Source organism: Octodon degus, unplaced genomic scaffold (genome assembly GCF_000260255.1).
Source record: "Octodon degus isolate 3935 unplaced genomic scaffold, OctDeg1.0 scaffold00050, whole genome shotgun sequence".
NCBI lineage: Eukaryota > Metazoa > Chordata > Mammalia > Rodentia > Octodontidae > Octodon > Octodon degus.
In genome coordinates this window covers 9,657,162-9,677,497 of record NW_004524626.1, presented here as the reverse complement: position 1 = coordinate 9,677,497, position 20,336 = coordinate 9,657,162, and the positions used below count along the sequence as shown (strand labels likewise).

Sequence of the window (20,336 nt, the reverse complement as noted above, 5' to 3'; positions counted from 1 at the left end):
AACACACACACACACACAGAGAGAGAGAGAGAGAGAGAGAGAGAGAGAGAGAGAGAGAGAGAGAGAACAAACCCAGGAACCCATGGGACAAGGAAACACAGGAAGCTTGGGTGGTGTCCAGAGCTGTGGCCCCGGGATCATCCATGGCTCACAGGAACACAGAAAGAAGCATGGCTCAGGTGAGGAAGGCGTAGTTCAACAAAACAGAAAGGCAGACACAGCCGCTTGTTCTCTTTGGAGTGGCCAGTGCGGCTTCTGTGGCTTTTGTTCCTTGTAGTTGGGACAGCCTGGCAGGGACACTTGGACCTAGGGCTGCGGAAGGGCAGGGTCAGATGTGCTGTCCACACCGGGTCCCCCTCCTTGGGCTGGGGACACGCAGGGGCCTTCTGCTGTGGCAAACCATGCTGCCCCATCTGCAGCGCTGCCTGGGACCCTGTGTCGCGTGGGCCGAATGCCAGTGGGGTCTACGTGGCTGAGGCCCTGGGCTCTGCCCATGTCTCTGCACCAGAGTGTGCACACGTGGCCAGGCAGTGACACAGCTCGCGACCCCTGCCCCCCACAGCTCTGTGGTGCTGCAGAGACCTAAGGCTCTGCATATGTATGCTTGACTGGGTGTTTGTCTGTTTAACAGGGTCTCGCTGTATGGCCCAGGCTGGCGGGAACTCACAGTGATCCTCCTGTCCCAGCCTCCTGCTGGTTGGGAAATTTTGTAAATAGAAAAAGAATCTATTTGTCTCTATATATTTTCTTTTGAGCTGGGGTTTTACTATGTCACCCAGGCTGGCGTTAAGTGACCTTTCTGCCTCAGCTTTTCTAGTATTTGGGGTGACAGGTATGCACCCTGATGTCTAGTTTAAGCCTTAATATTCTTTTTTCTTTCTTTTTTTGATCCCAGGGATCAAACTCAGGACCTTGTACTTGCCAGGCAGACGCTTATGCCCCTGAGCTATCTCCCCAGCCCCTAAGCCTGGATACTCTTAATGAGGTGAAATTCACAGAACATCATACAATATTCACTTTAAAGTTGGTAATTCAGTGGGTTTCAGTATATTCAGAGCTGTACAACCAGCGTTCATATCAAGTTCTGGAACATTTCATCACCCTAAAGGGAAGCCCTGTCCCTCTGAGCAGTTACCCAGCCCTCCCCAGCCTGTCCACCTGCCTGGGCATTTCCTGTCCATGGAGCCCATGCTGTGACCTCTGTCTGGTGTCTTACTGAGGACCGTGTCCCGGTCCCTCCTCGCTGTGGTGTCCCAGCCTCACCTTTCCCGGCTGCACAGTAACCCAGTGTGGGGATGGAGCCCATTCAGCTGCCCACTGCTCTGCTCCTCTTGTGTTCGTGGTGTCCTTGTCCATGAGCTCTCATCCCAGGGCCCAGCTCAGCCATGACACAGACACCCTTCGGTGGTGTCACCCTTGACTGCTAGAGACTGTGTCCGCGCTCCTCACCCCCCCTGTGGCGTTCCCGTGCCCAGCGCCACTGACTCAGAGACCTCTAATCAGGGACATTCAGGTTCCACCTGGGGACATCACAGCGTCACGGACAGCGCCCTTGAAAGCCGCAGCTTGGAATAAACAAGCATGGAACACCCTTTCCTCCTGCAAGCCTGGGAACCCCCTTTGATTCCTTATTTCTGTTTTTCCCAATCGGCACCCTGGTGTTGAAATGGTGAGATTATTTCCATGTCAGACTGAAGATTAGGAACAAACAGAGCTTTCTTAATAAGGCCACCAGACCGACCCCTCCTAGGTTACAGATCTTAAATGTCCAGCATCCAAATGCGCTTCCCCGATCCTTACGGATCAGAAACAAGCGCTGCCCTGTTCTGCTTCGTCTCTGCCTAAATACCTTCTTGGTTTCCATGACAGCCACAGTGGAATTCGTAGTTGGTGACTCAAGAAGTCATGGGATTCTTTGTAATTAGTTCTGTTTCCTCTCATCTCTTTTTTGTTTACAACATCTTAACTAGGATGGGGAAGGATTGAAGGAGTGACAACATCTTAACAGGTGGATTCAAGGCTAAAGTAGAGCTTGCTAGGATAAGATGAAGCCATTGAGGGCCACCACCCACACAGTCTGAGGTCTGGGGAAGCCTGGAAAACCACAGGGTGCTGCAAAGCCCTGTCTAGGAAGCAGCAGTGTGGACAGCAGAAGGCTGTCCGGGGAATCCACATCCCCCCAGCAAGTGCTTCTGGGCTGGGCAGCCAGTGTCACCTCACCAGACTGCAGGCCTCATGTGTGCGTGCGTGTGTGTGTGTGTGTGTGTGTGTGTGCACTGAGCACACACCTGCCCCGGACCCTCCTAGCCCAGCGTGAGCGTGAGCATGTCTGTGTGCCACCTGCCTTCCTCTGCCAGTCCTGCGACTCAGGCTGGAACATGTGGGGACAAGAGAGTGGGCTCTGGCTGAGGGCTCTGGGTGAAGGTCCTGCAGCATGTCTGACTTTCTGTCCTCTTCCTTTTCAGAGGGTGCTGGTCCAGGCGGCAGGCCCTGTGCCCAAGGGGGCCCTGATGCAGCCACTGACTCTCCCCAGAGTTCCACAGGTTCCTCAGCAGGTAAAGTCACCCCTTTGCCCAGGGCATGGTTGGCACTTGCCATCCTGACCACCTCGGAGGGCTGCAGCCGCTCCTTCCTCCTCCTCTCCCCTCCCCCTGGACTGAACCCAGGGCCTTTGCACTGAGCTCTACTCCCAGCCATTTTTAATTTACTTGTAAATTTTGAGGCAGGATATCACTAAGTTGCCAAAGCTGCACTCAAACTTGCAATCCTCCTGCCTCAGCCTCTCAGAATGCTGGGATGATAGGCGTATACCACTATGCCCACTTTGCGATTTCTTTTTGCTTGGTACATTCACTTGCTCAGAAAATTTTTCCGCTGCCAGTAGTTCTCCATGAGCCAAGATAGGTAGTGATCATTCATTCTTTCATTCATTCATTCATTCATTCATTCATTCATTCATTCATTCATTCATTCATAAACTCAGCCACATTTGGGGGGCAGGCAAGGACCCAGTCCTCGAGGAAGAAGGCACACAGGCCCTTGGGGGGGGGGGGGGGGCACACGCACAGACAGGTGCTGCCCTCTGGTGGTGTGTTGGCAGAGGAGACGGCTCTCCCGAGCCGCGTCTCTCAGAGCAGAGCTTGTGACTGTGGGCCCACAGCCGTGCAGATCAGCGCCCAGGCAGCCTGTGCTCCGTATCTTTTGATTTTGTGGTCACAGGGTCTCAAATGAAGCCACTGGACTCTGTCTTTGTAGCATAGAAGCAGCCATAATCCATTTGTAAGCCTGGGTATGTACCAGTAAAACTTTATTTATTAAAACACTCCATGAGGGGCCAGTTGTGGTAGCACCTACCTGTAATCCTGGCATTCTAGAGGCTGAGGCAGGAGGATTACTGTGAACTCAAGGCCAGCCTACACTATATAGTGAGACCCTGTCTTAAAAAAAGGGTCAGATTTGGCCCTTGGGACAGAATCTACAGACTTCTTGAGGTCGCTGGGTCACTAGTGGCACATTTCTGCCATAGGTTCATAGAGCCCCAAGAAATAAGCAGACACTCTGGGTGGGCGGGCTCAGCAGGGATCCTGTCATAGGGCTGGCCTCTGTTGAGGCCCACCCTAGGCACACAAGGGCCCAGCCAGTGGATGGCCAGGTATGGAGACACCCTGGTCCACTTAGCACTGTGGGAGGCTCTGGAAGGCTGACAGGAGGGCCGGAGCTTGAGCCCAGCTGAGTGACTAGCAAGACCTTGTCTTGAAATAAAAAATAAGCAAATGCTGCAGGTATAGCTCAGTGAGAAGTCTATGATCCTGGCTTCTATCGCCAGTATCAAAAGAAAAAAAAAAAAACAAAAAACCACCAGATTTACCAGAGGATGTCATCCAGAAGCGGCCCCCACCCAGGCAGGAGCTGGGCCTGGCCTGCCCCTTTCTGGGTGACTAGAGACCCCCAGCCCATGACCTGCATCTACCTGGTCCCCAGGCCACCACTCCCTCCCCTAGGGATGGCCACCTCCCCAGAGTTTCTTTGGGGATCATGTGATGGAGAAGTCTAGGTGGCAGTGCTGGGGTCCCCCAGGAGGTATGCTGTAGACAAAGGCTCAGAGGAAGGTCACCCTGGGGCCCTACAAACTCCTCCCCAAAATCAGAGGCCTGGGCCTCTGGCAGGATCCCCTGCATGAAAGGAACTAGAAGTCCCACTCCTGAGGTTCAGGGGCCCAGGACTGAACCAGGCCCTGGCTGTGGCCCCTTCCTTGGCTCCAGGACCCATGTGGTACCCAAGGCCAGGGCTCTGTCACAGCTCGGGCCCTGCTGCAGGAGTTGGCAGCCAGGGTCCTCCTCGTCTGTCCCCATGCATACAGATTAGAGGTGCTGGTCTCGTGTCCCTCAGGCTGGGCAGCAGAGACAAAAACAAGGCCTCAGGAAATGCAGTCAAGGGCTGGGGAGATAGCTCAGTAGAATAAGTGCTTGCCTGTCAAGCACAGGGTCCTGAGTTCAATCCCCGGTACCGCAGAAAAAAAATAAAAATAAAAAATAAAAGGAAATGCAGTCAGGCTGTGGGTTCTGGGGCTCTGTCACCTCCCAGGCCACTGGAATCTCCTCCTGCCCTGATGTCTCTCCTAGCATATAAAGAGCTGACCATAGGGGCACAGGATAACATGGTCCTCAGTGTCCACAGGAGGGAAGAAAAGATGCTTGGGGCCTGAGATGCTGGCCGAGAGGCAGTGATGGGAAATGCCAACTGTGACACGGAGCGTCCACATGATGTTTTTGCAGGTCCCGCCCGTGCAGCACGTGTACCCTGCACAGGTGCAGTACGTGGAAGGGGGCGACGCCGTCTATGCCAATGGAGCCATGTATGTGTCCTTCGGCTGCTGCCCTCTCCTGGCAGGGACACCTGCCATCTGTCCCTCATCCATCTCAACCCCTACTGGGACATCACCTCCCCTCAGAGGTTGTGGAAACCAAGCCACACATTTCAATGTCTAGAAAGTCTGTCTTAAAAATAATAAAAGAGAAAAGCTGGACATGGTGGCACAGTACTATCACACCAGCACTCTGGGAGGCTGAGGCAAGAGGATCACAAGTTCACGCCCAGCCTGGGCAATTTAGCGACTTTGCGAGCGCCTATCTCAAAACACAGGGGCTGGGCATGGAGCTCGGTGCGAAGGCTGTGGGCTCAATCTCTAGTCCAGAAAAAGGAAAGCATGCAACTTCTACAGCTGCATAAGATTCATAACCTGGAAGCTGTTGCCCTCAGTGCACTTTCATCTTTGTCTTTAGACTTTAGCTTTTTAGGCTGTTCACAAAGCCTGGTTTTTCCATTTTTCAAGGGCTTCTAGAATTTTCTGCCCCACTGGGCATGCTTGGGCAGAGAAGCCTGTCCATGGCAGCAGGCAGCTCGTTCTGTTCATTCTTCCTTTTCCTTTGGTTTACCAACTCCTTCCTCAGTGTGGGGACTACATTGTGACAGATGGAAAAGTGTCATTTCCCAGAGCCCAACAAGAAGTGTCCCCAAACACACACAAACATGGGTGCCTGCAGTGTAAAACTGGTGAAGCCCAAATGAGGCCTGTAGGCTGTCCCGCTCAAACCTGCCTAAGCACACCATGACTGTAACTCAGAGAGAAGGAAGCTACCACCCCATGCTGGGCCCCGACCTGCATGTGTCGGGAGGAGCCTACAGCCTGGGGCCTCAACATGGTGAGCCCTTCCTCCAGCTGCTAAAGGAGTGCCAGGACTGTGCATCTCTTGGGAGTCTACATATTAAGATGGCACCATGACATTTTTTAAAAAATAGTTTGTAGCTTTTTCCCTTCTGTTTTGCAGGGCTGGGTGGAGCCAAGCGTTCCCCACTGAGCCACCCCACCCCCCAGCCCTGGTTTTTGTTTTGAAAAAATCATAGCCTCTGCTAGCGCCCAGAGCCCTGTGGCCACCCAGTTTCTGGTAGTGGTGTTCAGTGTGACCCCGGGACATCAAAGGCAGGAACATGACGTTGGACGGTTTCACTAGTCACACGCATCTACACGCCTGCGTGCGTGTGCTGTATGTGCACATTTAGTTCTGTGCACTTCGCCCCTCATGCAGGTTCCTGGAACCACAACCACGAGACAGAACTAGCCTATCCCTACCAAGGAGCTCCTGCATGTAACCTACTTGATCCTTTGATTTGTTTGTCGTTTGCTTTGTTGGTTTTTTTGAGACAGGATCTCGGTATTTAGTTCAGGCTGGCCTTGAATTCATTATGTAGCCCAGGCTGGCCTCAAACTTGTTGTGATCCTCCTGCCTCAGCCTCCTGAGTGCTGGGTGACAGGTGTGAGCCACCATGCCTGGCCCACTTAGAATTTTTAAATGATCAGTTTTCCATTAATCTGCCTGGATCATGGGTCCATTCAGAGGCATTGGTTTTGAACATCATCTTGAATTTGACCTTCCTGTCCCATGCATGGGCAGCCCCACATCCTCGGCCTTGGGGACCCGTGGGTGGCACACACATTGGGTAGATCCCTTAGAAGCTCGACCAGGGCCTGTGGCAGGGCCAGGTTCCAGAATGACTCCTGTCTTCCTGCCAGACGAGCAGCCTACGCCTACAACGCCGAGCCGCAGATGTACGCCCCCAGCAGCGCAGCCTCTTACTTCGAGGCCCCCGGTGGCACCCAGGTGACAGTGGCAGCCTCATCCCCACCCTCGGTCCCTGCTCACAGTATGGTGGGCATCACCATGGATGTCACAGGGAACCCCATCGTGTCCAGCGCCGGGGCCTACCTCATCCACGGGATGGATGGCGCCAGGCACTCTCTGGCCCACACTGCCCGGTCCTCGCCAGCCACGGTAAGTGCAGGCCTGGAGCAGCAGGGGACACTCGCTAAACACAGTAGCCACAGCCTGATGGGGGCCGTCCTCCCAGCCGCAGAAGGGCTGAGGACCACAGGTGGGCGTGTGGGACTCTGACCCTCAGGCTGCTACCGGGAAGCACAGGAAGGCACCTGCGGGGCCCGAGCCCAAGCAAGCACCTCCAGTGGTCCCTGTCATCACCATCGCCACCATTGCCACCATCTACCCCTGCAGGCGGGCAGTGCCACCCACCCACAGGACGCAGCATGTACCCAGATGTCATGTTCTTCCAGAAGGCTCCCACTTTTAGCTCTGCCTTCCTCCGAGATTGTTACTGACCTGCTTTAAACCCAATTCTACTTTCAAAACTCGACTTACCACGTTCACTTTTATTTGGTTGTATTCTTAAAAGTGAACTTGGAGTGAAAATGACCTGTTGGGTGTACAAACTGTGAGCTGGAACGTACTTGTAGGTGCATGTCATTGTCCCCACAAGCAGGACACACAGGGCACCACCCTGCAAAGCCCCTCATGGGATTTCTGTGCGGCCAGCACCGCCCCACCCCGGCACGGTCCACGGGCAGCACTGATGTAGCCTCTGTCACTATGGCTTGATCTTTTGGGGTATCTCAGATACAAGGAATCAGAGTGGGGACCCTCTTGGAGTTGGCTGAGATTCTATCAAGTGTGGCTGAGTCTGCAGCTGTTTTCTGAGGGGTCACTGAGTGACTTTTGGTGGCACAACAATTTATGGAGCCACTTCTCGCTAAGGGGCATTGGAAGGGTTCTGGCTTGGGGCAGGCTGGAGAAGGCGCTCTCAGGACCACACAGTCACACGGGAAAGTGCTGGCCACGAGGCCTGCCTGTATCAGAAACCTCTCTCTCCATCTCTGCGTCTGTCTCTCTCTTGCTGTGGCGACATGCTCTGCTACGCAGTCCGGGCTGACTTCGCAGCCCACACTGGCCTGGATGTCAGCTGATCCTCTGCCTCCGCAGTGCTGGGGTGACAGCCTGCCTGCGCCACAGCCTTGCGCATACCATTGCCGTCCCCACGAGCACTGCAGCAGCGTTCCTGCTGCTGCACCTGTCCCAGCACCCGATGGGTCACGAGTTTTTGTTTTGTCCAGTAGGTGTGCGTATCCCTGGTTGTGGGTGTCATCTGCACTGTCGCACAGGGTGACGCTCAGCAGCCAGCTGCTGCTCTTGCCTTTGTTGTTATGCTGTAATGAAGTTGGTTCAGGTTGTTTGGTTGTTTTTTAACTGGGTCAGTTGTGTCCCTGTTGTTTGAGAATTCTTTTTTTCCCTCCTTTCCTAATGAGGGAAACATTTATTTAGCTCGCAGTTTTTGGAGGTTTCAATCCATAATCATCCAGCTCCGAGGCACCACCCAGTGTGGCCTGGTGAGGGGACAACAGTTTGTGGCGGAGGAAGATAGCAAAAGCAGCGAGGGCCGAGGGGAGGGGGAGAATTCTTTATATATCCCAGATGCAAGTCCCCTGCCGGATATATGTTCCTGTGTTTGTACCATGTGTTTGTATTCCTTAAAGAGTACCTTTTATGGAGAAAATATTTTTTAAAAATATTTTAAATTTTGTGCCCATTTGTGAATTCTTTTTCACCTCATTGTTGAAGCGCCTCCTTGCAGGGAGCTGGTGCCAGGACGTCACACCCCACCCACTGCCCCTCCCCCTGGCTTGAGCGCCTGGTGCTGAGTGTTTGTCTGTCCACCAGTCATGAGTATTTTCTCCTCTTGTCTTTGAAAAACTTGGTAGTTTTACATTTTTACCTTCAGATCTGCCTTTGTGTACAGTGTAAGTGATGTTTCTTAACATCATTAAACAACCAGTTGTCCACGTGTGGCTGCGTTGTGGGTGTCCTTCTGGCTCTGTTCCACTGGTCTATTGCCTGTTCTTCTGCCAAAAGAACCCTGTCTTAATCACTGCAGCTTTTTTGTTGTTTATTTTGGAATCAGAAACTGAACTCAGGACCTTGTGCTTCCCGGGCAGGCCTGCGCTGCTGAGCTATGTCCCCAGCCCTAACTACAGCTTTTTTTTTTTTTTTTAATTACTTATTTATTACATTTATTTATTGTGTGTGTGTGGCCAGCTCAGCCCACCAGGGGGCGGGGCTGGCTGGCATGTGGTGCTGGGGGATCGAACCGCGGTCCCTGTGCTTTGACAAGCTTGTTTCAAGTAGGTGCTTTAGACCACTGAGCCATCTCTCCAGCCCCTAACTACAGCTTTATAGTAAACCTTCAAATCAAATTAAGTCAAATGAGTCCCCCTAGTTTATTCTCCCTAGAATTACATTGGCCATTTATATAAATTTCAAGTGTCTATGTGAGTTTTAGGCCATTTTATCTATATCTACAGAACAAACCTCGCCCAGGGGTTTGATTAAGTTGCACTCAGTCTGTAGATGAGCTTGGAGAGAACCGACCTCTTACTACAGTTGCATCTCAAATCCATGAGCTTGGCATGTTGTCTCCATTTATTTATGTCATCTTTGATTTCATTGATCATGTTTAACATGGATCCTATACACATCTTGTTAGATTTGTGTCTAAGTATCACATGTTTTGGAACTATTGTAAATGGTGTTGATTTTTTGTTTGGGTACTTTTGGTTTCGGACTTTTGAGACAGCTTCACTATGTAGTTCACACTGGCTTGAGCTCATGGCAATCCCCCTGCCTCCGCCTCCTCAGTGCTGGGATTACAGGCATGGACTACCATGTCCGACAGTGTTATTTTTATTGATTGATTGATGGATTTTTTAAATGTATTTGGTACAGGGTCTCACTGTGCAGCTCGGACTCATAGTGATCCTTCTGTTTTCAGCCTCCCCAGTGCTGGGATTACAGGCGTGCACCACCATACCTGGTCTTGATGGCCAGCTCAGCCCGCCCGGGGACAGGACCAGGGTGGGCAAGCATGGGCTGCGGTGCCAGGGATCGAACCCTGGTCCCTGCACTCGCCTAAGCAGGCACTTAGTCTGCTGAGCTATCTTGCCAGCCATGTTATTTTTATTTATTTATTTTTATTTTTGAGGCAGGGTCTTGCTATGTAGATTGGGCTGGGCTTGAACTCACTTTGTAGCTCAGCCTGGCCTCAAACTCACAGCAATTTTCCTGCTTCAGCCTCCTCAGTGCTGGGATTACAGGTGTGCACCAACATGCCCAGCCCTGCCACCATGCCTGACCCTAATTTTTTTTTTTTTAATTTCAGTTTCCAAGTACTCATTACTAGGATATGAAAACACAGTTGATTTTTGGCTAGGGATGGTGGTGCATATCTATAACCCAGCACTGATGGAGGCTGAGGCAGGAGGATCACAAGTTTAAGCCAAGCCTGGGCAACCTGGTGACTTAAGATCTGGTCTCAAAATAAGAATTTCTCACATATGCCTAAAGACAGATGTGCTAGCCAGGCATGGTGGCGCATGCCTATAATCCCAGCACTTAGGAGACTGTGGCCGGAGGACTGCCATGAGGTCCAGGGCAGCTTGGACTAATGACTGTCTCAAAAAATCCAGCCAAACAAGGAAAAGGAAAAAAAACAAAACAAAACACTTCCACATCTGCTTCTTTGTGCCCCAGGTAAGAAAATCCTGAAGTTCCAAGGACAGTGGAGAGTGTCACCAGCCCAGTCCTCAGGGAACAGGGTTGGTTTGTTTGTTTTTAAATCCTAACACTGAGTTAGCCAGTGGCCTGAAGGTGAGGCTCAGCAGCAGCATGGGTGTAGCACGTGCGAGGTTCCACCCACAGGACCAAAAGCAGAAAGTGCCACTTTTAGGGGCCTGGCTGCTGGAGTCAGGCTATGGATGCACCCTGAGACGGCCACCTGAAGTCACCGGAATGGCCCTCTCCTGTGTCGCAGGGCCATGGCTTGTGGGCTTCTTGTTCTGATTTGGTTTTTGTTGGAGGGCATTTGTGTGTTTTGTTTCTCGAGGAGCTCTTGCTGGGTACTGCAGGCCAGTGGCCAGGCTCTCCTCCGTGCAGCCTTCCGGGCACTGGCTCTGGGCATGTGCTCAGCACCCGGCTGCAGCAGAGTTTCCAGCACACCAGGAAGCCTCTGGGTGTCCCCGGGGCCTTCTCGGGGTGTCCACAAGACCGGGATTATTTTTCAGGAAGACAATGGCTTTGCTGGTATCTTTATCAGCTAGCAGACTTCAAGTGGGCAAAAGAGCAACAAAGCAGAGACCAGATGGCGCAGCCCGGCATGCTGCCTGCAGTCTAGTGTGCAGGAGGCTGCGGCAGAAGGATCGCCACTGGTTCAAGGCCAGCCCGAACAACAGAGGGAGACCCTATCGCAAAAAAAAAAAAAAAAAAAAAAACAGAAAAAAGACAAAAGCCCCTTCCCACTATGGCCACAATTTTGGAAATACCATTTTTGAAGGAGGAGAGAGAAAAAGAGATAAGAGTTTCACTTAAAATGGTCCTCCACAAGGCACAGTGGCAATGGCTGCAATCCCAGCACTCTATAAGACGAGGGCAGGATTATTGCCACTCTGAACCAAGCCTGGGCAGTTTAGCAAGCCCCTATCTCAGAAATTTAAAAATAAGGTGCTGGGAATATAGTTCAGTGCGAAGGCCCTGGTATCAGTCCCTAGTATTGCCAAAAAAGAAAACAGAAAGAAAAAGTACGCTCTTGATAATGCACTACAAATGGCATTTTTATTAAATGTTAATCTTCACGCACAAGTCTCCTCCGCGTGGGGGTGGAAAGGGCTCGCCACCTGCCCCCCAACAGTGACTCTCTCCAGGAAGGCCCAGAACCTTGCTCAGATGGCAGACAGCACTCGCCATTGTCCCTTGCCTGGAAAGGTGTCAACTCTGAGTATTCTGCCTCGGGTGGCACTTAGCAAAGGCCTTCTTAAGTACAAATGAAGCAAGCTGACAAAGTATAGGAGATGACCAGTGACCACAGGCACATTTTCAAATCAAAAAGTGAGCTCTTTGTAGCACTTGCATGTGTCCCTAGAAAAGGAGGGTGTCCCGAGGACAACTGTCCTCCTGAGGTGAGCGCTGATCTTGAGGCTGTGAGCAGCTGCATTAAGAGCTGGACGATCTGCCAGCTCAGGGACCCGACACCTTCCCGTGATGTCATAAAAGTGTGCCCATCATGAAGGCTTCATTCCAACTGCAGGACAGACTAATATCGCCTTAGTTACGTGGACATGTTTTTATTGAGGTAAAATTCATATAACAGAAAATCTGCCCCTTTAACCATTCTGACCCTCACGACCGCTGGTGAGAAATGATTCCCCACTCTGATGGGGGATCCCTTGTCTGATGTGCTGCTTCCCGGACACTTACCTTTCAGCAATCTGATGATGATGTGCTTTGTTGAGAATTTTGAATGTGTGGGTTAATGTCTTTCATAAAATTTAGGAAGTTTTCAGTAATTATACTTTCAAATATACGTGTGTGTGTGTGCCTGTCTGTCTGTCCGTCTGTCCGTCTGTCCGTCTGTCCGTCTGTCCGTCTGTCTGTCTGTCTGTCTTTGAGACAGGGTCTTGCTACACAGTTCAGGCTGGCCTGGAGCTCACTTTGTAGCCCAGGCTGTTCTCAAGCTCACAACCATCCTCTTGCCCCAGCCTCCTGAGTGCTGAGGAGCAGACACGTGTCGCCGCACCTGGCCTGGCTCCTTTTTGTAATTTCTGTCTTTTTATTGGTATTCTGTATTTGGCAAGACAGGATAATCATGGTTTCTTTGAGTTCTTTGCACATAATTCCTTTAGCTGAGCATTTAAATAATTGATTTGAACTCTTTGGATTGTAAATCGATGTCTGATCTTCCTCAGGGATGGTCCTATTTTATTTCTCTTCTGTGTCTTTGTAGATCGTACTTCCTTGTTGGCACACCTCATAATTTCTTTTGAAAACTCCATATCTTAATATTATGATATAGCAGCCCTACATGTCAAACCCTTCCACCACCACCCCAGGATTTATTTGATTGGTTGATTGATGGATAGATTGATTGATTGATACAGGGTCTCATTACACAGCTACGCCTCGTAGTGATCCTCCTGCCTCAGCCTCCCCAGCACTAGGATATTTATTTATTTATTTATTTATTTATTTATTTATTTATTTATTTTTGGCAGAACCAGGGATTGAACTCAGGCCTTTACGCTTGCCAGGGAAGCGCTTATTCCACTGAGCCATCTCCCCAGCACCCCCAGCACTAGGAATATAGGCGTATGCCACCACACCCGGTTCTGGGACACAACATGTGGTACTGGGGATCGAATTCAGGACCTTGTGCTTGCCAGGCAGGCGCTTATACCACTGAGCTATCTCCGCAGCTCCAGGATTTATTTTTGCCACTTAGAGTTGTTGTCCATTTGTTTAATAACCTTTCAGAACCACTTTTATATGATCAGTCCTTGCCATTTGTGGCTCCTGAAGCCCCTATTCAGGGGTCAGCTAGTAAGCCAAAGCCCCCTGTGAACGCAAGCTTCACCTGCCTGCCTCTTGTCATCCTCGCCATTATTAAGGGTTCCTGTGGCTACTGTCTGCTTCCCCCGATGTCCCAGTTAGCACCAGGTTCTGCTGGGTTTCGCCCCTTCGTCCACTGCTTCTGTGAGGCTCGCCCATTCTCCATTTTCCCCAGCGGCTTAGGATTTTGATGTCACCTATCCCAGTCCGCCCACTAGTTTCTCCACATTCCACAGGCAGCTGACTAAAAGTGAGAAACAGCCAAGTTTGATCCCTGGTACAAAAATAAATACATAAATAAATAAATAAATAAATACAACCAATTGTTGGGTGGTGTCATGTCCAGTAAAAACACCCACAGCCAGCTGGGATGCATGGCCAGACATGCTGCTTCAGCTGTTGCTGTTTTCTGGTTTTTGAGACAGGGTCTCACTTGTAGCACAGGCTGGCCTGCATCTCGCACTGATCCTCCTGCCTCAGCCTCCTGTGTACCAGGGTGACAGCTGTGCACATGTTGGTGCCGCCTAGTCCTCATTTTAAAATGTTACTTTATGTTTATCTCTCATGGATTGATCACTGCTTTAAAAAATCTCTGCATTATTTTCCCCCTACAATTTCTAATGTGGGAGGTATTGGTAGACTTAGCTTGTAAAAAAGAAGGGAGGGCCTCACAAATGTTTCCTGGAAAGGAGTCCCGTGGCCCCCATGCTAACAGCATACTTTCTTCCTCTTCCCGGAAATGCCGAGCAGTCCCCTGGGGACAGCTGACTCCCAGGGCCACCATCTGCCCCCCAGGCAGCCACCGTGGGGGTGGGAGCAGCACTGAAGGTGGTAGAGCCACCCGCACCTGCCTGCCTCTAGGCCCAGAGCTCAGAGTGCCTGCCTTGGCACCAGCTGTGGCTGTCCTCTGTGAGCACAGTGTCCCGGGGCCAGGGGCGAGACAGTGGCCCTCACTGGGGCCCTATGTCGGCAGCACATGCTCTCCCCCCACCTGGCCCCCACCCCGGCTTTTTGCATGGCGTGGTTGAAGTCTGGCCTTTCCTGGGCCTTTCAGGAAGGATGGGTGTGTGCTAGGGCCTTCCCACGGCCAAGTCCAGGTAACACTTGATGTGTGCAGATGTGGTGACAGCAGTGCACAGCTGGCTTTCTCCTGTGCATAGTCCTGCTGGCCACCTGCCTCCTCTCCAAGCCCTTCCTCCAGGCAGCCCAGCTCCCACCGCACTCTTGGAGTGCCGTCTGTTCCACCCCTGTACTGCCGCACCCTCCCCCCAAGCCCATGCTCCATGCCTGGCGCCTTGAGCCTCGCTCGCATCTTCTGTAGCATTCAGCAGGGAGACCCTGGGCTCTGTGACACAGCAGGCTGGCCAGGACATCAGTGCCGCCAGCTGCACTTGGCTCCTACCACCTGATCCCAAGGCTGCAGAGAAGGGTGGCTGTGCGGCGGCCCAGCGGCAATGGCTCGCCTGGTCGTCTGCATCTGGTGTTGGGCAACTTCTCTGCTGCTGCTGCTGCTGCTGCTGCTGTCTGCACCATGCTCGCAACTGTACCCTGCACCCCTCTGCCTGTGTCATGCTTCCTTTTATAAGCGCTCAAATCATTATTTGGATATTAATAAAAACCATATCCTGGCTGTTGCTAACCATCTGATTTCCTTTTTTTTTTTTTTCCTCCTTCCACTTTGTTTTGTTCTGCACACATTTTCTTTAGCTTCAAATGGCGATTGAAAACCTCCAAAAAAGCGAAGGACTCACCCCACACAAAAGCAGTTTACTCAACAGCCATGTAAGTGCGAGTATGACCTGTGCTGTCCCTGCCCTGCTTGTAGCTGTCATGTACATTTTAAAATCGAACACAGCCAGGGGCGTGGCATGTACCTGCCACTGCAGCACCAGGGAGGCAGGAGGATCACAACTTCACATATGGTCTGGGCAACTTAGCAAGACCCTGTGTCACAGTAGAAAGGGCTTGTCCAGGGCACCAGATTATTTAATGTGTCCTAAAGACTTCACACGCAGGTTGGCGGTGCACCCCTTAATGCCAGCACTGTGAGAGGCTGAGGCAGGCAGGTTGAAAGTTCCAGCCCATCCTGGGCAATTTAGGATTGAGACCCTACCTCTAAAATAAACAAACAAATGAAAAAGGGCCAAGGACATAGCTCAGTGGGAAAGGCCTGGGTTCAATTCCTAGCATCATAAAAACAAACAAACAAAAAAGATTTACTACCCAACGGGTAAGATCCAGTGTAGTGTGGCTGAGGAGTTAGCTCAACGGCACAGTGCCTGCCTGGCCAACATGAGGTCCTGAGTTTGATTCCCAGTTCCTAAGAAGTCAACACAGTCCAATATCAGTAAAATAAGTGACAAAAGAGAAAAAGTGATATCAGATGAGAAATGTTGTACAGATCCCCAACGAATGTTCCTAGCATCAGCTTTTGAAAGGGACGGTCATTTGAGAGAAGTGGAGGTGGGCCCTCCACTGTGGGCCTCAAAGCAGAAACAGAAGACAAGGCCCTGCCTGCTGGCCGCGTGCTCCTACAGAGGGGCTGGTGCTGTGGTCAGGGCCACCCTGCTGGGCAGTGTCCCTGCTCTGGGCCAGTCCTAAGCTCAGGTCACCCTCCGAGGAGTCTGCAGAGTGACATCCAGCCTTGCTCAGACCAGCATCCGCTGCAGAACTAGCACACAGCCAGAGGTCAGGCAGGGACAAGAGGCAGGTGGGGTATAGAGCCCGGCTGGGCAGCAGGGTCCACAGACGGATGAGGCCGGGAGGCTGGCCGTTGGCTGCTGGGACACCCTGGCTCCAACGAATTCAGTGGGGAGGATGCCCGGGGCCGCGTCCTGCATGTGCTCGTTCAGGCGTGATTTCTCCAGCAGGTGAAATCTCCCAGCCTCCTCCTCACAGGCACCTGTGGTGGGGCTGTTTTCTTCATCAGGAGCCATGATCAAGACCTTAGGGCCTGGTGACTTAGTCAACACAGTGTGTCACACACGCCACTGTGAAATCACCCTGGATCTGACTGTGGCCACCCTGAGAGCCAGAGAGGGAGAGGAGAGGTGAAGGACAGGCCATGCACCGGTGACAGTTGCTCCTGGGGCTACCTGGGGCTGAGGTGGCACCCTAGAAGGGCACAGACATGGACTGCCCCCTGGGACTCCACAGGTCCAAGTCCCCGTCAGCAAGGACTGAGTTAACATCTCAGTCTGTGCCCTTCCATCCATTGTCCTGTCTTGGTCAAGGGCAGAACTGCCCTCTAAGGCCACAGCATCCTCCCAGGTGTGCTCCAGCCACCACATCTCTGCTGGGGTCATCTCGGCCTCCTCCGAGTCAACCCTGCTCAGCTTCGTCCCTCCTCCCACGCCTTGACATCTGAGGCAGGTCACAGCCCTCCTCTGTCCTTAGCACTCCAAGGCTCCATCTGCCTGGGGCCAAAGCCCAAGTTCTTTCTGCAGCCCGCAGGGCCCTGTGTGACATACCTGTCCCTCACTCCCCTTTCTCTGTCCCTCTGTGCCAGCCGCAAGGGCTCCTCTTGGTTCCTGCACCCCGCTTGTCCCCATGGTGCCCCAGGGCCTTTGCACAAGTTGTCCTCTGCCTAGAGTGCCACGTGGCTCCTTCGCACCTTGCTCATTCTGTGCTGTGACCTTCCTGGCTGACTAAAGCCACAGGGCTCCCTCCAGCGCCCCTGCCACCCTGGCACTCGCAGGCCCTTCCCAGGATGCATTTCCTCTTGGTGCTTAGCGCTGCCTTGAGGACACACGGCTGTGTAGGCTGCGTAGTAGGCGGAGCTCTCCCAGGAGAGACACCCACTTGGGGTTCTGAGGATGCGTAGAGGCGGGGACAAGGGACATGGCAGGCAGTACCAGTGTGTGCCTGTTGCTGTACGCCAGACTTCTGGGTGGAGGCACAGGATGGAGTCCCAGCTTCCACGGTGCTCTGCCCAGTGGGTGCTGATGCCTGGGGGACTGGTCACCTCAAGGACGGCTCTTAGCCTGCTCACTTCACACAGTCAGGCCCCTCACTTAGTCCGTCCCTGGCCTTGTGTCATAGAACACAGGGCTCCGCCTGCATCTACCTGGCATTCTTAGCTTCACTATGTGGCTCCATCCTGTGGCTCAGGAGATCCATCGGGTGTGCGCTCAGCCCATCAGTCATGACGACAGAGCCCAGAAGGCCTCCACCCTGTGTAGGTTTTTAACAGATTCAAGGAGGGATCTGAGAGTCAGGCCGGTTGTAGAAAGAACATGTATAGGAAAATGCTATTGGTAATGTGCTCAGGGTAGAAGTGCAGGGTACCCATGTGGCTTCTGCGCAGCCACGGAACAGCGCGAGAGCCAGGCCTCCAGGTTTCATCTGCCCTGGGGCTCTGACCTCCCTCGCCTCTCCCGCCCAGCTGCAGTGGCTGCTGGATAACTACGAGACGGCCGAGGGCGTGAGCCTCCCCAGGAGCTCCCTGTACAACCACTACCTGCGCCACTGCCAGGAGCACAAGCTGGACCCCGTGAACGCCGCCTCCTTCGGGAAGCTCATCCGCTCCGTGTTCATGGGGCTGCGCACACGGCGCCTGGGCACCAGGTGGGTGGTGCTGCCCCTCCCCACCAGGAGCTCTCGGGGCGTCCTCCCCTTCCCACTCCTCTTCTTCCGTTGGCACCCCCACACCTGACTAGGAACCCCGACTTCTTCCTCCCTCTGCCACTGCCGCCTCTCCCTGGCTGACAGCAGGGAAGCTGTGTGTGCTGTACACCATGCCCTTTCAGTGCCCCTCTGACCGGAAAAGAGCGGTATGGAAACCAGTGGCCCAGAGCACCTTCAGGTTCTTCGCTGCAGTGGCCGTGACCTGTAGCCATGAGGGTATCCAAGCCTCTGTGCACTCACAGTGGGTTCTCGGCTGCCTGAAGACAGGGTGGCTGTGGGACTGAGGGAGCAGAGTCCACGGGTCTCTGACACCCGTGGGTCCTTTACAGAGGATGTACTCACAGCACTAGGGGGAGAGGAGGTGGGGGGGCACACCTGCAAGGCCAGTGCTCTGGGAGGCTAAGGCCGGAGGATCACAAGCTTGAGCCCAGCCTGGACAACCTGGTAACTGAGCAAAATGCTGTCTCAAAATAAAAAATATCAAAGGTCTGGGGACATGGCTTAGTGCAAAGGACCCCAGGTTCAGTCTCTATTATCTACCACAAAAGCTGGAGGGCACGGCATGGGGAGGAGGGACAGGGACCCTGAGACTTAGGGTCACAGCCCTGCTGCCTGCGAGGCCTGCACCTTTAGTGCCAACTTGGGAATCAGGCTTATTCTGTTTTCCTGTGCTTTCTTTCCTTGGTTCCCAGCATGCATATGCCCATTCTAGAAAGCCGTGCCCCGCTTGTCCTTATTACCAGCCCTGGAGACATGGCTTTGTGGCCTGGCAGTGTGGTTGGCAGGCCCTTCCTGTGGAGCCCCTTGGGCTGTTTCTTTAATTAAATTATTCAAAACCCTTTGATCCTCTTTCTGCAATAAACTAAAGTAGTGCTCCTATACTCTGCCTTGGCAGAACATATTAGCATATACCAGCGGCTCAGGAAGAGTTAATAATCCCAGCACAGAGTGGTCAAAGCCAAGTTACACTAAAACAAGCGGGGACTCCAGTCAGGGGTGGTGGCATACACGTGTCATCCCAGCCCTCCAGGAGGAGGAGGAACCCAAGTTTAAGCCCAACCTGGGCCATCTGAAGGCATAGTGAGACCCCTCTCAAAATCCAAAGGGCTGGAGGTGTGGCTCAGGGCAAAGGCCCTTGCTTCTCCCAGCATGGCAAAATAAACACATGAGGGCCCCTCTGTGAGAGGCTCTTCGCAGAGCTTCCCCATGAACGTTTCTCACACTGTTCAAGAGACACCAAGCCAGATTGCCCAATAGGAAGGGGTGAGGAGGGGAAGGGGGCCCCCGGTTTATTACTCTGCCTGGCATGTGGTTCGCAGGGGCAACTCAAAGTACCATTACTACGGCATCCGTCTGAAGCCGGACTCCCCCCTGAACCGACTGCAGGAGGACACTCAGTACATGGCCATGCGGCAGCAGCCCCTGCACCAGAAGCCCAGGTGGGTGATGGCAAGGCCGCCAGGGTAAGGTCCTGAGCTGGAGGAAGGGTGATGGGCCTGCTGTCTCTCCTGGCCTGGGGACAAAGGCCTGGCATGGTGGCTCATGCTTGTCATCCCTGCACCAGGGAGGCTGAGGTAGGAGGATCGCTGTGAATTCAAGACCAGCCTGACCTCCATACTGAGACCTTGTCTCCAAAACACCAGAACGATGATGGTAACAGCATCACCGTCACCACGTTGAAGTCTTAGGGCTGGGGGCATGGCTCGGTGGTGAGCACTTGCCTTGCATGTGTGAGGCCAGGGTTCCATCCCTAGCACCAAGGGGGAAAAAATTGTACTTCATAGCAATTTTAGATTCACAGCAAAAGCTAGTGGGAAGTACAGCTCTCCCATGTCCCCACACACAGCTTTGTGATGGCCAGTGACACATGGCTACCCCCAGCGCCCACAGGCCACGCCAGGCCCGCCCTGGCTGGCTGTGCCCAGTGCTTCCCTGGCTCCTGGTAAGCCATGCAGTTGGAATCACTAAACACTGCAAGTGGCAGGAGAGGGAGTCCCAGGAGGGAGCCAGCAGCTCGGGAGGAAGAAGCTCCCTGCTGAGGTCATGCCCTTCTCTGACATTTCCATGCAGTGGCCACCAAAGGCCACTTTCTGGAATGTTCTCTGGCAGACTCCTTCTCTAAAGAGCCAGAGAGCAAATCCTTTGGCACTGCAGGCCTGACAGTCTCTGTGGTGATATCCCTCTGGGGCTGTGTCACAGAAGTAGTACAGGTGATACTGAACAGGTGGGCATGGCCACGTGCCAATAAAGCTTTATTTATAAAAACAACTAGCAGCACTGGCCCCCGGGCCATCATAGTTTACAGGTATGTGGATAAGCAGATGTCTCCTCCTGCAGTTTCTAGTGCCCTCCCATGGGCCATGGAACCGGCTCGTCTCTCATCCCGTGTGAGCACCTGAGAGCAGGGGCCTGTCAAAGTCTCCCCAAAGTGGC

The 20,336-nt window shown here is 52.9% G+C and overlaps 1 protein-coding gene across 5 annotated transcripts in view; it reads left to right on the top strand.

The window, feature by feature from the left end:
* The window catches only part of Rfx2 (regulatory factor X2), a 75,870-nt gene that overhangs the window by 46,208 nt on the left and 9,326 nt on the right, over nucleotides 1-20,336 (top strand). For 2 of the 5 annotated variants that reach the window (XM_023717079.1, XM_023717078.1), the window contains exons 3-8: nucleotides 2,466-2,555; nucleotides 4,776-4,855; nucleotides 6,572-6,830; nucleotides 14,985-15,059; nucleotides 17,662-17,843; nucleotides 19,223-19,342. In XM_023717079.1, coding sequence (XP_023572847.1) covers nucleotides 2,466-2,555; nucleotides 4,776-4,855; nucleotides 6,572-6,830; nucleotides 14,985-15,059; nucleotides 17,662-17,843; nucleotides 19,223-19,342 — 806 coding nt within the window. Of the gene's footprint in view, nucleotides 1-2,465; nucleotides 2,556-4,775; nucleotides 4,856-6,571; nucleotides 6,831-14,984; nucleotides 15,060-17,661; nucleotides 17,844-19,222; nucleotides 19,343-20,336 lie in introns of those variants that run through there. The other 3 variants (XM_023717082.1, XM_023717081.1, XM_023717083.1) reach the window with 2 other exon arrangements.